This window comes from Manacus candei, unplaced genomic scaffold (genome assembly GCF_025592945.1).
Source record: "Manacus candei isolate 608988 ecotype Guabito, Panama unplaced genomic scaffold, ASM2559294v1 h1tg000060l, whole genome shotgun sequence".
Lineage (NCBI taxonomy): Eukaryota > Metazoa > Chordata > Aves > Passeriformes > Pipridae > Manacus > Manacus candei.
In genome coordinates this window covers 6,196,692-6,214,610 of record NW_026138108.1, presented here as the reverse complement: position 1 = coordinate 6,214,610, position 17,919 = coordinate 6,196,692, and the positions used below count along the sequence as shown (strand labels likewise).

Below are 17,919 nucleotides of genomic sequence, written 5' to 3'. Positions count from 1 at the left end.
TGCACATTATTATCAAGAAAGTTATACCCAAGTATGACATAATCTCACAGCACTAACAGTTTTCAGGAAAGCTGGGGGAAAATTATACTGTTCCTCTACTACTAAGCAGTGACATTTGTAATATACAGGCAGGACACTGCATCTTATGGACACTGCTATTTCTGATTTGCTTTCATCTGAGCACATGCGCCCCAACTGTGAAAGAAAAAACACTGGAAACTTTGCTATTTCTATCACGCTTAATAATTAATTAATTACATGCCTCTGTTCACTACTAGGAACGCTCAGGTAGGAGCAGTGGTCCATCTCAGCTTACCACTTCTTGATCCAGGCGTGTTACCATCTCTTCCAGTTTCTGGTGCCCTTTCTTCAGGTCCTCCTCTGTCCTTTTCAAGGCATTGAGTTCAGCTTGTGCACGATCCATTTCTTCTTTCATCCGCCATCTCAGTTTGTCACTGACCGCCGAAATAAGGGAGGCTCGAATGGTGTCCTCACTGATGGTTCCATCTCTGCTGGGTCCTGCACAAGAAAATTTCACAGGCATAAGACTAGCTGTGCTGCAGTGGCTTCAGTATAAAGCCAGTTGGAATAAAAAGTGGCCAACTTGCTGTTGTACTTCAGCAACGTGAGACAGTAAAATAAACTGCTTTCCCTAACAATTTTCAGAAGCAGTGAAGAAACTGCAGTGAGATAAAATACATTCAAAGAAACACAAGTAAATTTAAGAGTATACATCCATTCATTCAGTTTACTATTTTGGTTTTTTGTTTGGTTTTTTTTTCAGGATTACCTGGCCTGGTAAGGAGAGCTTTTAACTAGGAAAGACAGAGAGAGAGTTATAGAGACCATCCATGCAGCCTGACTGGGGAAGGGAATGCAGCTCAGAAAGTGATTATGAAGTATCCTCTTGCACCCCTCCTGGGAAACAGACATCCTTGAATACCTCACTGGAGGGCCTGTACACCAATATAGGCAGTGTGGGAAACAAAGAGGAGGATTTGGAGATCTGTGTGCAGTCGCAAGGCTTTGGTCCCACTGCAATTACAGAGACATGGTGGGATACCTTGCATGATTGGAATGTTAACAGGAATGGCTACATACTTTTTAGGAAAGACAGGCCAGGAAGGCAAAGTGGTGGAGTTACCCTTTATGCAGAAGAATACATGGAATGTATGCAGCTCTGTCTCTGGGAGGATGGTGAGTTGAGGGTTTATGGGTTAGGATTAAAGGGCAGACTAGGCAACGGTGACATTATTGAGGAGGAAATAGATGAGGCCTTTTATAGACAACTGGAAGCAGCCTCACAGTCTCAGGCCTTGGTTCTCATGGAGAACTACAACCACCCTGACACCTGCTGGAGGGACAACCCAGCTGGGCACAACAATCCAAGAGGCTCCTGGAAAGAGGTGGTGATAACTTTCTGTTACAAAGGAAAGGTGTGCCAGGACCTTATTTAACTAACAAGGAAGGTCTGGTTAGAGATGTGAAGGTTGGGGCAGCCTCAGCTGCATCGACCATGACCACAGAGTTCTCCTGCAAGGAGACAGCAAGGCAATGAATAAGATCACAACCCTGTACTTCAGGAGCGCTAACTGGCCTCTTCAGGCAGCCTCCTGGAAGAATTCCATTGGAATGTATGCTAGAGGAAAGAGGGGTCCAAGAGAGTTGGGGAATATTCAAGGATCACTTCCTCCAGGTTCAAGAACAGTGCACCCCCATGGGTAAGAAAGTGAGCAAATGGGGCAGGAGAACTGAATATTGCTTTTGCAAATCAGCCTTTCAAGGATAATTTCAAGAGTCTGTCACTAACACCTTTTGAAACAGAAAGGTAAGTGCTTTGTGTCTGTCACAGAAAGTGCCATGTATCTGCAGACCAGGAAACTCAGAGTGCTCTAGAGAATGTAAAGTGGCTACTGGTGCTATTTATCACAAACCACATCAACTGTTCCTCTGTGGGGAAAACTGGAGTAGCAGCTTTTGTGCCTAAACTTTACAACCCTTATGAGTGAAATGCAGAGAGGTTTGAAGCTCAAAAAAAAATCTGCAAAAAGAATTTTTACCAGAGTATCTTCTTATACAGAGACAAGGCTATCAAACCCCTGAAACTGTTACAGTGTTATGTACATCATGTTTCCCCAGACCCTAGGTTTCAAAAAATTACAAAGTGAAAAAATATTCATCACGGTTCCCATGAATCTGGTATAATTGAAGACAAGAGTCTTCAGCATATCTTTTGGTTTTCTTCCCAGAAGTTCAGAAAAGTGTCTCAAGTCAGCTGAAATCCAATAAACCTCTTCATCTTTCTTAATAATCACAGGCCTTCAGAAAAAGGCAAAAGAAGATAAGCAACACAAAGCATACATTAGTTTTGCCATTTAGACAAAATAGTTCAAAGACTGGCATTTTTAGAGTAAATCACACTAAGGTAACCAGTGATAAATATATTTTTGAATATGTTATTGACAGTACTCTAACTGAACTACTATTAGCTAGAAATAAGATTACAATAATTTCACTAGTTATTCAAGAAAAAGGTGGGATCTTTAGTGACAGTGTTCTTGGGGTAGGCTGGATATCTTCCTGAGAATCAGCAACAATCCAGAACAGTTTAAAAATCTGGAACAGTTTAAAAATCTTAACTCTGCCTTTAGAAAACTGTATCTGAATGGAAAGATTAAAAATTTACTGTTAAGGTATCAACATAGCATAAAAAAAATTGTTATTTGGAGTGTCTTGGCATTGTTATACTAACAAATGCAAACTGCTGTTGACAGGACTACACATCTTTGTATCCTTAAAACATCCTGAGGATTTTCTGGACTTCTGCTAACAAAACAAGACTGCATAAATTTGTATCTCTTCCCTTACTCTTTTTACTCTGCTCCAGTCCACAAAACCTACACCAAGCCAGATATGCAGAAAAATAAAGTTATGCAAATAAATCACAGGAACTATGGGAAGATGCACATCATGCTTACTAATCCATCAGAGCCCTCTAAAATTAAGAACACATATAGATTTTGATCACTACAAACATGAGCACTTTACTTACATACAAGTTGCACCAGAATATGTGCAATTTTTTAAAAAAACAAGCTAATTACTACTGAAAAATAAAGAGATTGAATTATTAATCAAATGGTGCAAAGATAGCCTCAGGAAAATATGAATGTCCCAACACTTGATCTGATTTACCAGTAAACAAGGTAATTTGCAATATTTGGTTAACTATTAGAACCAGCAATAGAAGTTGTCAAAAAGCATCATATACACAAACCACGAATCCACCAATGCTGCTGCTTATGACAAGGAGAAAGAACAGCACTTTCTACATTGAAAAGTAAAACCTAGACCAAGTCAGTGAAACTATCTAGGACAAGGATTTCAGGACTTTCTGTTTTAGGCAGACAATTGTTTCAAGTCAAAAAGGCCTGATTTCCCTTCAAAAACAACATTAGCATGATTTCAGTTACTGTTTACTTTACATAGTGAATTATTCTCTAACACAAAGTCAGAATCTGCCAGAACCAACATCAATAGAACTGATGTTTACTTTCTTTTTCCCTGATATCCCTCACTCAGGGAGATTTTATACAAGGCTCACTTTAACAGTAAAGTAGGACAGAAAAAATAAAATCACAATACACCCAACACAATGAAAGTTCACACAGAAATGCCAACAGATAGGAAAGAGGTCTTTGAACATGTAAAGCATTATTTTATACAGCTCAAGTAGATTTTATGTATCTTCTTAAAGAGCATGAACCCGTAGCATTTTCTGCCACTTCCATAATTAGCCCAGCCTGGGGAAGATTTTATGGCACATGGTCAATAAATTCATAGAGCACTTGAGACCTTTACCCTTTACCAGGCAGAGTCTGGTTTCAGAAGTAACCTTACAGAACCATCGAAGTAGGAACTGCATCAGAAAGGTAATTAATGGCAGATGATTGAACAGAAAGAAAAAGCCTGAAGGACTATTTGAAAAACCATCAATTATTAAAAACTTAAGTTACTCTGAAGGAGCATTTTCATTCAACTCAAACTAAGCTCACTATAAGAAACACCACCACCACCTGCCCACAAAACTCTGAAGCTGTAGCACCTGATATGCTCCTAAATAAACTATCACAATAAACCACAGACAAATAAACAAACTCTACAGGAAATAAACATTTTCAGTTGAAAGGAAAAAAAATACTGTATTGTCAAAAAACCCCAACAAAATACACACACCAACAAAAAACACCCACAGTACTGTAAATATAATGGATGATTAAAGAGACATGTTTACATTTCATTTGGCACAAGAGATAAACCAGGTATAACAGATGTAGGACTTTTACCAAGCTGCATCAAATGAATCAGTCTAATGTAAAATTGCCACTACAAAACCTGGCATTACAACATGGTCTCACATGATCTAACTCAGGACTTGAAGAGCCTTCTATCTCTGGCAGATATTCCACCTCTGTTCCTCTTCAGTGGGGATGAAAACGAGGGAAAGAAATGAAACAGAACATACCTACATTTTAAATTAACTCTCTACTATATAAAAGCAAAACTGGATTTGTTTGAGAAAGACAGTGCAGACAGCCAACATTCCCTGGAAAGGTTACCAGCTCCCTACATGAGAGCAGTGGAGATCATTCATTCTTCCAGAATCCAACTGCAGCCCCACAACACTGAGCACTATTTCAGGCACTTGAGTGCCTGCAGTGTGTGTGGCAGACACATATCACCTCAGAGTGACCTCAGGGGACCAACTGAGGCAGCCAAGGAGCTTCAAGAAAGACTTTTTTAATTCAGAAGGCTGAAAGAACTTGGACACAAAGGATGGGATCAGGCACAAAGAGAATACAACACACAAGCTACTGTTGTTTCCAAACTCTGTAATAAAAGAACTCCTCAAATATTTTATTAAGAGTAAAGTAGAAGCATCTTTCTTCTCTTGCCAAGCCATGAACTTGCTTTGTATCCATGTAAGCGACGGAAAATCTGGAAATACAGAGAGTTCTGGAGAGAAGAGACATTATATGATTCTAACCCAGGCCATTCTATAAATAACTGGGAGGTGTCACGTATCAAATGAAGAACCTATGGATGCACTTTGAAATTATGGTGCAAAATAGACTACAATGGACCGATAATGTGAACAACATTACAAGAGTCTACATCATCACCATTTAACTGTGCCCAAAGGATTACCAACCAACTGCAAAGTTACTGCACCAACTTCCTACTTAACTAGATGACATTAAGCACTGATTCCCAGTCTCCTACACACACACTAAAAGTGAGGTTCAGAATGGAAACAAAGCTTGTATTGTGTCAGCAAAGGGCTACAGAGCAGTAGACAGGGAAAAGAACACAAGTCAATACCCCAGATCCTGCTGCTGAAGGGAAGAAAGGAGGAAATGACAAGTAGGGACCAATAAGAAGCAACAGAGAAGAGGCCGGAGAAGAAACTCAGTAAAAAGGAAGCTCATTCCAAACACACTGGAAACCTCTGCTTTAGATAGCTACTACTTTTGGAGTAAAAAAAGTATAAATGAAGAGTAAATAAAGCAAGTCCAGGAGACGTTTAAATGATGACAAAAGTCTTTTTCTAAACCACAGACAGAGCAATGCAGGCAATCAAAAGTCACCACCAGTTAAAGGGTGAGAAAAAATAGGTAGTTACATCCTGTGTTCTTCAAAATATTCATAGAGCACACATTGCATCACCCAAGAATTTATCAAATTCCTAAGTGAATAGAATACAAGAAACAAGACGTGTGATATATTTTATTCTTCCTTTGAATAACTTTCCTAATTAAAGATTATTACTTCAGAAGCTCAGAATAAGAACAACACATTCCCTTTCCATTTTATTTCTTTACATATCAGTTACAGAGGGAAGCCTCAGTTCAGAGAAATCCTTTCCAAGGTACTCACCAACAGTGGTCACAGGAGGAGGAGAAGGGTAGTATTGAACACTAGTGGTTGCTGGAAATGGAACACCACCTGGATAAGGATAGCTTGAGAAGCCACTTTGACAAAGAAAGATATGCTAATGTTATGTAACTATTTGGAAAACATCATCCATGTATATTATCTTTATGTCACCACATTAAACATTTGTTTATATAATAAAATGTTTAAATTGCAGATCAAGTTATACTTTTTCTCTTTTTCAGTTCACTTTTTCAGAAGCTAAGACATCTTTCACAATTTATACTTCTGATATAATTTCAGATACCATTTAATCTGAAACTTTATGTAGTTATTGCCTTTACATTATTACAAATTACAAATTCTGTTCAATTTCTTAATCTTGCTATACGAAACCCCAAAAGTATTCACATGAAATTATTCTAGCTACAAACCCATGATCAGTAATCCCAATTTAATAATTTTTAATAAGAATAGTTAACACGATGACTGCTGAGCTGCTAAACCTAAAAATAAACATAAAAATGTGGTTCCAAGTATGGCTGAGGTGAAATAAAACTCCTCCAGAAATTCTCAGCCCTGCTCTGAAGGATATAGAAAAGCAAAAGTATTAATTTGCTGACAGAAGCAATTGTGAGATGGCATAAAACATGACAGTTAGAACACCTTTCTAAAATACATTTACTATCAACTGAAACAAGGACTCAAAGTAGTCAGTGCTAGACTGACAAACACCTGCATGCAGCAGAGTATCAAATGTACATACAAGTAAACAAAATGGTCCAAGAAAACATGTAAAATATAGAATAAGCATATTCTGTCTCTCTCTAGGTAACTGAAAACTTAATAGGTCTTAAAACCTTTCTGTTCATTCATAAATTATTTTAAAATTAGTTCTTCTATTAATCACTTTTGTACAAACATTAAGAGCACTTTAAATAAATGTATGTAGGAAGAAAAAAACATGCCATAAGAACTTATAAAAATCCCTACTTTTTGCCTCTTAAAACATAACACTTCCCCTTCCCAATCCTTGCAGGGGTTTAAAAGTTTTTATTAAAAAAAAAAAAAGAAGAAAAAAACCCCCTAATATACTACAACAACAACTCTTCAACTCTTCATATGCTCCTAACACAAATTCAAGACACAAGGATATTAATAACAAAACAATTAATTATGATGTAAAAAAATGTAGGCATACACTAGGAGGCAGTAATCAACATCTTGCTATTTACTAAGACAGAACTGGAAGTTTTCTGGAAAAGCTTTATTCCAAACTATTATATAACACACTTAGAGGACAAAAATCTTGGTTTACATTAATAAAAAGCTTTTAAAGTAATTTTGTGTCCTTCAAATTCACTTAAGAGAGCCCTGAATTCAGCCCACATTTATGCTGGAGTCAAGGTTTGTATTAACCCAGCAATGTTTTGGTCAATTTTTGAGTTGCTAATTACCCAAAACAAGATTAACAATGCTAAGAAAACCCCCAACTTGTAGAAGCTCATTTCTTTCTATGTCATGTAAACATATCAACATTATAAAAACTAATCTGATATAAAAACAAAGCAAGATAACAGCTGGGAGTTAGGTAATAATTTCCAAAATGTATTTATCACCTGAGTATATTGTATTTGAAGCAACATCAAGAAAGCTAAACTTTCCTCCAACTTTATTTTGGCTGTTGACAAAAATTCAGCCTTCACTTTTAAAAAACCCTGCTAACATGAAAAATTATACAACCAATATGTCATAAGAAAATATAACTAAGACTAGATACTATTCACTGAAACTCTCTACCTTGTAAATAGTTGATGTTGGTTTAAAGGGATTATTACCTTGGGTTTGGAGTGTTTGGTGCTGGATAGGGAGATATTCCACCTGGAATTCCTGGCACATAGGAAGCTAAATAAAACAAGGATTTTGCATATTTTTACATTTCAGAAGTTTAAGACATACCATGATATGTCAAGCTGCAGTAAGATGCTTTTCAAAATTTATTGAACAATGAATTCAATATAACACAATGAAAAATGAGTAAAGAGAAGTCATTCAGTGGCCAAACTCCCTCAAAACCACACACCCTGCATCCCCCTAACACTACTCCTTTCCACAACAATCCCAGATGTTTCCCTGGCTGCTCTCCTGGAGCTCAGCAAGAGGCAAACGTGCAGATATTTGGTATGTCCACTGACCAAGGCAGCTGCTCCCTCTCTAAACACAGAAAGGACTAAACTGCAGCAGACCTTCCCACCATGCACTGACCAGTTAGAATTTCATTTGTGTAACTAAGCACATTTTAACAAAACAGAGGCAAATTTTGCATTTCTGAAGATCCTACCTCTACCTATCAACTGTGGTTAAAGTATTTTCAAGAGTATTTCAAGAGTTTGGAGGGAGACTGTGAGAACTGTAATTGAATTCAATTAGACATTCCTTAGAACAGCTAGCTAGGACACCTCTCACTGTGTTATTTCCCAGAATCACAGAATTGTTAGGGTTGGAAGGGACCTCTGGAGATCATCCAGTCCAACCCCTCTGCCAAGGTCACCTACAGCAGGTGACACAAGAACATGTACAGCTGGGTTTTGAATGTCTCCAGAGGGGAAGACTCCATGACCTCCCTGAACAGCCTGTTCCAATGCTCTGCCACCTCCAATGTAAACAAGTTCTTCCTTATACATAAATATAACCTTATTAATATATTGATTTTTTTCTTAATCGTTACTTTTAACTAAGTACTGTGCGGATAAAAATAGATACCGATTTAAAAAATGCACAAGAAGTTGATGTACCAAGTAAAATGTGAATACAAAAAAAAAAAGATCTCCAGCCAAGGAACTTAAAAAAAAAAAAAGTCATGGTATTAAAGATGACACCTGAGGAGCTTTCTTATATAATAGCTGAAAAAATAAGACGACCTTTCTAATGTAGCCAGTGTTTTTTACTCACTAAATAATGAGTACATAATTTGAGTACTTCAGAGTTGCTGAATTTCAAAACAGCTGATTAACTGCTTAACAATCCAACCATGTTCCTACCCAGCAATTTCTGCTATTTAGAAGTTATACTTTAAAAATCAGTTATCAGCACATATAAATGTCCAAGGTTTTAACAGTCTCCACAATTTTAAGTTTCTTCTTGAAAAGCTGACAAAAATCATGTTTTAGACATACTTATTCCACATTTCCAGCAATTTTAGGAATATTACATTAAATAGCTTTTTTTTAAGAGTCGAGCTATTTTCACCCTTGAATGCTTTCAAATGATTACAGTTTTTGTAAAAGGGCTTAATTTCTTCTTACACAATGTCTGTAGAACTTGAAAAAACCCAAATCTTAAATGTCTGTAAAATAAGGAAAGTCTGACTACACTAGGAAAATTAAGTAGCTATTAACAATTTAAAAGACCTGAAACATTTCCACTAAAATTACTTCAACTATGAAGTAATTCATAGTACTTCAGTTCAATTCAATTCAAAACAGTAATTCAAAGTACTTCAGCTTTGAATGACTACAAGAGTAATCAAGTGTGTTTCAACTGATGGTCTGTCCTTAAAGCACAAGTCACAGTCTCTACTAAAACTACACTTACACTGACACCCACTGTTCAGGACAACACAACCACCTAGTGCTCTTACAGGCAGGCTAGTGCTGGACAAGCAAAAAAAGCTTGAAACACCTGCCTTTATCTGACTGTTCCTAATGGTTCCATTTATATTTGCTACCCCTTTTCTCACAGGTTAAGAGCCTAAGACCTTGTTAAAAATGGTTTTTGCTGGAAATGGCAATGAATAGCACTTCAGCATTTCATATGTAACACTAGGATCAGGTAAAAGCCATATTTTGATACAAAAGTATACAGCCTTAAAAATACAGCAAAAATAAATAACCCCAAATACAGCTACTCTACCATTAAGTTAAAGTAGAACTCTTATAACATCATTAAAGAATCTCCAGCTAACTTGAACCCCCTCCCCTCCTGCCCCAGTCCTTGGCTTGAGTAGGTCCACTCCACCCAATGCAGTCTCCTCTTGGGGGAATTTCTTGGATTTTCTGTTTCCTCCTTTCCCTTTTTGCCCCACCCATCTATCCCCAGTCTTTAAAATAAGATGCCTCCACAAGTTTAAATAAATACAAGATGTAAAAGGTCTTGAGAATTTTTGCAAGGAAATAACAATGGGTACCAAGTCAGAGCACCAAGTCAACAGAGAAGAATAAAAAAAAAAATCACAAGGCAGGTTTTTTTTTTCTTATTCAGCCAGCATGTTTTAAGAATAAAAATAAACCTCACAAAGCAGGAGCATGGGCATAGGAAACACATGCAATAAGCATGCCTTTGTTTATGAAATCAACGGTTGCAGGAAACTTAACAGAGGGATGTGTATTATCAGAATAAATAAGATTAAAATAACAGTTACCTGACTAATCTCTTTTAAAGGCTATCTCAGAATACTGAGGGGATACTGCTTGTTTTGTGGAGCTTGGGGGAATGTTCTGTTTGTATGTTCTGGTTTTGTTTGGGTTTTTTTTAATACAAACTTGGTTTTTCCCTTCCAAAACCCTAAAAAACACACACATCCTTTGACTCATAGAATCTTTTAGGTTGTAAACGACCTTTAAGATCATCAAGTCCAACCAGGCCAAGTACAGCACAGATTAATTCATTAGTCAGCAATACACAAAGTCATTCTACTGTAAAATGTGTAATCTGTTGAAAAACTATGCAGGGTAACAACCACTGTGGAATATTAATATGATTATTTGCAGAAATAATGAGCACTTACTAGTTGGAGGGCCTGTTGCCTGGTATGGTGGGTAGCTCGACGAAGCAGTGGGCCGAGAAAAGACTGGAGGTTCCTCTCCAAACACAACAATCATGACCTGAATCAGCTCTAGCAAGTCTGACTGGGGCTGGGAGGGAAAGCAAATCAGAAGTTGTTCAGTTTTCTAACAGAGAGTTTAACTGAATACAGCAACAACAGGATACCTACAGCCCTCAAAAACATTCCTTTTATTGTGGGTTTAAATATTTAAAATATATATATGTGTATATATGTGCATATTTAACTCCCTTTCTGGATTTTTTTACAGATGCCAAACCCAGCTAGGTGGTATTTAAAATACTATGCCAAAATACAGCTTCAGCCACATCTACACCCAGAATAAACTGGGTAATACACAGTTCCCTATCAACTCCAGGAAAATAAATGACTGAAGATGACTGTCCAATGGTGGATTATAATAATATTTTACAAATTTAAATTCACTTTCCAACTTGAAAAAAGTGCAGGTCACTAAGTTTTCAGACCTTTCAATTTCACATATCATAGCTTATTCTCTGGTGCAGAATGTCTCAATGGAAAAAATATTCTAACCCACTAAGGAGTGGCAAAAACCTCCTCTAAATATAGCTAAACTAGGCTTTTCTGTTTATAACTACACTTAATATAGACATGATTCCATTTTGCCAAAATAAGAACAAGCATCATGAATGTAGTACCAGATGAAATATCCCATTTCCAAATTTTCTCAGCTCCATAATCCACTTACTTATTTTTACCAGCCTCTCAAACTGAAAGAATTACGTATCCCCTGTACCTTGGATGATCCTCTTGCTAGTGGGAGACCTGTATCCTGATCTGGGCAGCTTTTTTCCATTATTATCATGCAAGTGCTGACCTACCACCCATCCTTAATAAATTTTTTGCTGTTCCCTTTTGATGAACTGTGCGCTTTGTACCATTCTTCTAACCTCGTCAGCACAGGTTATCTTCTTTACAAGTCCACGTTTTGGTCACAACTTCTACGAGGCCTGCACTGCTCAACACCTCTATTCATTGGAAAAGCAAATATATCCACATACTCGAGGCATAAGGAATGACTATATAAAGTCCAAGTGCTCACACAAGTGCATTTTAGTCACAGAGGTTAAATTCAGCACAGAGATGTTTTAAGAGAATTTATAATTTCCCTTCTGTAAATATTCTTATCTTACAAGTCTTCACAACAGTGTTCTGCCACAGAAGGATGCCTTTATGCTGCACTGTTTAATCAGACAAACTGCAACTAAAGATGCAACTACATTAAATTACAGGGACCCAGAATGAAACATCCTGAACTTTAAGATATTACAAATAATAAGCAGTTGTCTTCATTTTAAAAATGGTCTAGGATCTCAAATTGAAGGGATAATGTCTTTTGTTTAAAATGATTCAACTATCTCAAGGAATGCAGAACTGAGCAATTTGAGAATTTCAGGTTCCCTGTACTTACATATTTCCACTCATGCAGATAAGGAAGGTATATCTTTCCATTTGCATCAACATGCTTCCCAGTTTTTATTGTCATAGAGCTAGTGGGTTTAACAAAACAAATTGGGGGGTTGAAAGGGTAGGTGTCCAGCAGCCACAGGCAAATTGGGATATTGTATGTGTTACCTAGAAAAGATGTTTTGAAAGATTTTAAAAGTTATTCCAACTCTTCAACTGTCCTCTTGTATCCAGATTTATAAAAAAATGCCTAAACCCATCAAACTCAACTGCACAGTTAGAAGCTGAAGCCAAAATCTACTAATAACATTCAATGAATAGCTGATGTTATGGCCACCAACTCAACATTTTCAGAACAATTTAACTGTGATCTACAACTGTCATTTGCAACTAATACATTATCTCATTTGTTCTACAATGCAACATTACTAGATCCTACTCTGAATTATCATTAGCTGCAGCAGTACATAGTTTGCATTATTGCTCATTCAATTGACAAGCTTGAAAAATGTGCAGTACCGAAAGAAAAAAGATGTTACAGAGCTGTACAAGACTGAAGAAGTAATGCTCAACATTCAAATTTTATTCTGCAGCAAAAATAGGGAACAATTTCTTTAAAATATTTTGCTCTGGGCAAGTAAAGAATTTCAGAAAAATAGTGATCACCAAAGCAGTGAAGTTGAACCAAGACAAATCTAAATAATTTTTCATGTAATTTGGGAAAATAAAGGGGTGATGACAATTATAATAAATGCATACCTCTGTAAGGCACAGGAATGGTTCCACTGAGGCTCATCAACTCCCTAGATGAACCATCGTTAAAAACTGAAATGGAACAAACACACACATTTGCTATGTTAATCTTTACTCAGGTTATACCTCTTATATTTATTGGCATAAGTTTTCAAAGTTACATCCATATAAACTCAGCTTGAAAGGTTCTGCTCTTACACATTTATGGACTAGCAAATGACTGTCTACAGTCAGGTAACTTCTTATGAATAACACATTTCTGAGAAATGAATGACTAATTATTGTCAAACTACCTTCACTGCAAATAAAACTGTTTCCTCATTCAGAGAGCAAGTAAAACATGTTGGAACCTCACAAACTGCAAATCATGCAAATTGCTGCAAAGATAATCTGAACTCAAACTTAATTTTAGAAAACAGCTGTCATCTGAGGATTGCAAAGAATTTCTTATGCTTTCACCAAACAAACAGATCAGCAAGAGTACTGAAAATTACTGGGCCACAGGCATTTATTACAGAGTCAGTAAAGGTAATTTAACCAAACAATAACACACTGAAGAGGAAAAAATGAGTAGCACTTGACTGACTGCCAAATCTGTTTTAGTTCACAAACCACACAAGAACTCTGACCTACATTTACTGAGTTGCTGTATTTAGTTTTCTCTTACTTTTAATCCAATACAGTATTCTTGGCTGAATAAATCAGCTTCTGCTGAGAAAGCTCTTGTCTTCCTAATTTCACCTGAAAGTTTCTAGTCATACTTCAAACATAGCTTACTGTGTACAATTGTTGTGGTGCTAAAGTTCTGCAAAGGCTGGTAGGACATGTTGGGACTTAGATGGGGGCATATATTTCATTATTAATATCAAGTTGAAAATTATCTCAAAAGCAATGTAATCATTTTCTTGTCACTTATGTCACTGCCACAAATAATATGGATTATCTGTAAGTGATTCTGTGCTTAGCCTCTCCCAGGCAGCTTAGAAAGCATTAGGTAACACAAATGGCTACAGCTCAAAGCTATCTGGAATTCTGATCACATCCTCAAACTTGTGAAGCTGTTCCAGCCACAGTCCTTTCCCTCTTGTTTTGTTTCTCCAGTCACTGTGTGAATTTTTATTTCTGTGACAGCTGCTGGCTTGCAGCTATTCAAGTTAGAACTAATTTATCTTTTACTTGTCCATGCCCCTTCTTAATATTTCTGAATTCAAATTTACAATATTAAAAACAGAAGGCTTTAAAATCTGTGGTGATGTATTGGTAACATAAATTAACTCACAGAGGAATCCCACAGCTGACAGTTAAAAAAGGTGATCATAAGGAGGTTGACCTCAGCAGCTATGCTGGCTCACTGTATGCTGTGAAACCATGCCCTCATGGAGCTAACTCTAGACACCATCTTCACTTAACACATTTAAATTAAAATTTACTTAGAGCCTTTAAAATAGCTAACAAACAGTGACTGCCATCAGTAATTTACATTACAAAACCCTCATGACAATTTTCTATATTGACTATGTGTTCTGCATACTCTTATGGACTGCCACAATTATTTTTAATGAAGCATTTGCTCATTAATTTACAGTTCTTTCTAAACAGAATTCTAAAAATATCTTTATATGGCAGCACAGCTGAATTTGTAAGACACCAGCAATCTCAGGACACCAACAGATATGACATCACCGAGTGATTAAAAGCTAAACTGTGAAAAATGCATCACTTCTTGGCATATCAGACAGACCAAGAAATACAGAAAGGTTACTTTAGAAAATAACTTTGCCTCTAAAGAAGTACTGATGTCAAAGACCAAAAAGAGAAACTTAAATTATGTTTTCTGATTTTAATCTCTTTTTTCCCCCCATAAAAACTACCAAATGCATCTAAAGCATCAACAATTCAATAACAAAAATTTTCTCATGCAGTGACTAACCATATGAATCCATGACAGGTTTGAGGTCCTTGTATTGAGTAATAACACTGGTTGTCTCCTGTATAGTTAGGTCTCTATACTTATACTGAAAAACAAAAGAGATAGAAATTACTTCAGAGACTACACTTCCAGAGTAATTTAATTCTATTTTACCCAATAGACTGCATCTGTGAGAGTTTACACCGATATATGGATATTCTTCTCCATTCTTAGTTTGGAATAAGAATTTAATTGTCCATTAACTGAACACTATTACTGGCATTGCCATTATTAACTTGTCACTGTCATTATTGTATCTGTCATTATTAGCTTGACACTGCCTATACAACTTACCAAACTTTAACAAAGTGTTAAGATGTTTTCAGTCTTAAATAATGGTCCACACATAAGTTATTTGGGAAAAGCTACTCCATTTTCTTTCGTGTTCTACTCTAAGCAGCAGGATTTGAGAGATACGTGTGTATTTTGAGAAAGAAGAAAAATAAGGCATCTCCAGAAAAATATAGTGATGTTTTGAACATTCCTGATAAAAACTTATCTAGGATCTGACTCCCACAGGTATCTTTCACAGCACTTTTCAAAGCAACACAGTATTTAAGCATCATTGATTAGTATTTTCATGTATTTTATTGGCTAGAAAGCAGACATATCAAGGCAAAATATTACCAGTAATAATACTGATTTCATCCCCTTCCTTTTATCAGGAGCAGAGAGTAGCTCAGAGCACAGATGACCTGTAAACCACAGACACACTGCAACAGAATGTAGCAGTCTCAGAACTATAACCCCGAGACAGCAAAGGAGAAGCTCCTGGGTAGCAAAAGGTTGGTTCACCACATAGTGCAGCTTTTTAGCCTTGTGGCCATTCCTCCCAATAAATACTATTAAAAAGAAAAGCCAGCAATGTGGTCCCTGGACAATGTTTTCACTGTAACACAATTAAAAAAACCTGCAATCTTCAGATGTCTTAAGGAACACAGACATGCCTTCAGGAAGACAAAGGGCCCAGAACAACGAAATGCCTGATATCCAAAGCTCTCAAATGTTAACAACATCTGAACAAATTAATTCAGACATGATCCAAGAGCAAACTGTGGTGCCACAGCTAAAGGTCACCTTGCATCTGACAAACATTTATGAGTTGTGAAAATCAGAAATTAACTCTTCTTCCTGTTACCTACAGAGACTGACAGGGATGCTCCTCCTGGGCATGACCACTTGTATTTACTGAGCAGAGCTGAAGGCACCACGCCGCTTCCCATAATGCCACCTCAGCCTGCAGAGTGATGCTGTGGTGAACCTTGGGTGATGCTGTGACTTATCTGCCTGAAATGACCAGGGACAAAACAGCCACACGGTCTCTCTGCAAGATGCTGGTCTGTGGGAGAGAAAGCAACCCTTCCAGTAGGGATGCCTGTGTGTGCAGGGAGGCACCAGCATGGAGATCAGTCAACCCCTGGGTGCTGATTTGATGGGAGGGTTGCAACAAAGCATCTCAGCCTCCTTTGGAAAAGTAATATTGTTGCAAATAGTTTTTACACAGAGGGTGATGAATCATGAGTAGAGAGACACTTCTAAGATTTCAGCTACTGCCACAAGCAAAAATTAAGTGGTACCTGAGCTGTTAATTCCCATACTTAGATCCATTTCCAAGACATGTCAAGATCTTTTTGGAAAATAATCATTACTACAAAGGTGACTAAAACTGATTAATTTGAATTCCTAATTTCTAGAATATTTTTCCTCCTCCACTCTCAGATGGTAAATGCATCCCCCTCGTTTTACATATCAGGTAACAGATCACAGAAGGATGAAGCTTTTTAAGATCACACAGCAGCTAAATACCTGAAGGTAAATTAAGTGCTTACATTTACCAGAACTAGGGGTCTTTTGTTATCTCACACACTGAACTATTTAATATGGGAAATATCACTGAACTTTTCTCTGTAGAACAGGAAGTGTAATTATTTTAGAAAAATAAACATAAGGTAGCGAGTGAAACACCATCTTCATTGTTCATCAGCTATCAAGCACATTTCACTTTGAACTGACTTGCAGAAAGTTAGATGGGAGTATAAAATGGGCAAGTGTGAGGAAATGAGGACAGTGGACTAATTTAGAAAAGACAAGTATATACAAATACATACACGATGTCACTTGCTGACACTGACTAAGCATTCAACACTCATTTTCAAGCTGAATAAAAGAATCTGCTTATGAGTCCATGCAGGTGAAAGACCCTTTAATAACGTTTCTTCTGTTTTGATCAGATTCTCAACTACTGTATTTCATTCTAAAACTGTGCAAATAAAATAACTAAATGTTGCTAAAAAATTCCCCCAAACAAACCCATAACCTCCCCCTAAATATTCAGCCTTAGGGGATTTCATTTCAACCCATAACTCCCCGTGTGTTCAGCCTTTGGAGTTTTCATTTCAGGCTGCTGGACAAAGCCCAGTTTTCACCTGAAGAGCGGCATACGTGGCTCTGTATGATTCATGATGTGATTAATGATTTGCCTTCCAAGAGCTGTTCTCGTTTCCTTGAACACCGGCGATAATAAAACCCACCCATCCCAGGGAACGATGCTGACCCTGCCTTCCCCCTCCATGAGTGAGCACCAGTGACACTGCACAGCCCCACGACCCACACCGTGCTCCGACCCCCGACGGCGCCTGGCAGTGTCCCAGCCCAGCACTGCAGTCTCGCAGGGCTATTCTGCCATCGGCGCGCCATTCCTCCCTTAACTCCATCCACAGTCTCCCGGTGCCTGGGCCCCGCTCCCCCCCCCCAACACCTCGCCGAGCCCGCCCGGCCGCGGCAGCACCTTGGTGAGCATCTTCTTGAGCTGGCTCTCGGACACCGCCATGGCGGCCGCCCCTCTGCCGGTGCCGCTCCCGGTGCCGCCGGCCCGACCCTACATAAACACAGGAAGCGGCCGCGCGCCCGCTTCCGGCAGCGGCGCCGCTTCCGCGCGTCACGGGGCGGGCGCGGGGCGGCCCCGCCTCCTCCGCCACGGGCACCGCACGGG

At 38.0% G+C, this 17,919-nt stretch overlaps 1 protein-coding gene across 1 annotated transcript in view; it reads right to left on the bottom strand.

Moving 5' to 3' along the window:
• The window catches only part of TSG101 (tumor susceptibility 101), a 22,469-nt gene extending 4,614 nt beyond the window's left edge, over positions 1–17,855 (bottom strand). Inside the window, exons 1-8 of the mRNA XM_051804410.1 lie at positions 17,716–17,855; positions 14,889–14,973; positions 12,965–13,030; positions 12,210–12,373; positions 10,721–10,847; positions 7,773–7,839; positions 5,938–6,032; positions 317–519 (exon numbers count right to left, since the gene is read on the bottom strand). Coding sequence (XP_051660370.1) covers positions 317–519; positions 5,938–6,032; positions 7,773–7,839; positions 10,721–10,847; positions 12,210–12,373; positions 12,965–13,030; positions 14,889–14,973; positions 17,716–17,757 — 849 coding nt within the window. The 5' untranslated portion in view covers positions 17,758–17,855. The remainder of the gene's footprint in view (positions 1–316; positions 520–5,937; positions 6,033–7,772; positions 7,840–10,720; positions 10,848–12,209; positions 12,374–12,964; positions 13,031–14,888; positions 14,974–17,715) is intronic.
• Positions 17,856–17,919: the final 64 nt, after the last annotated feature.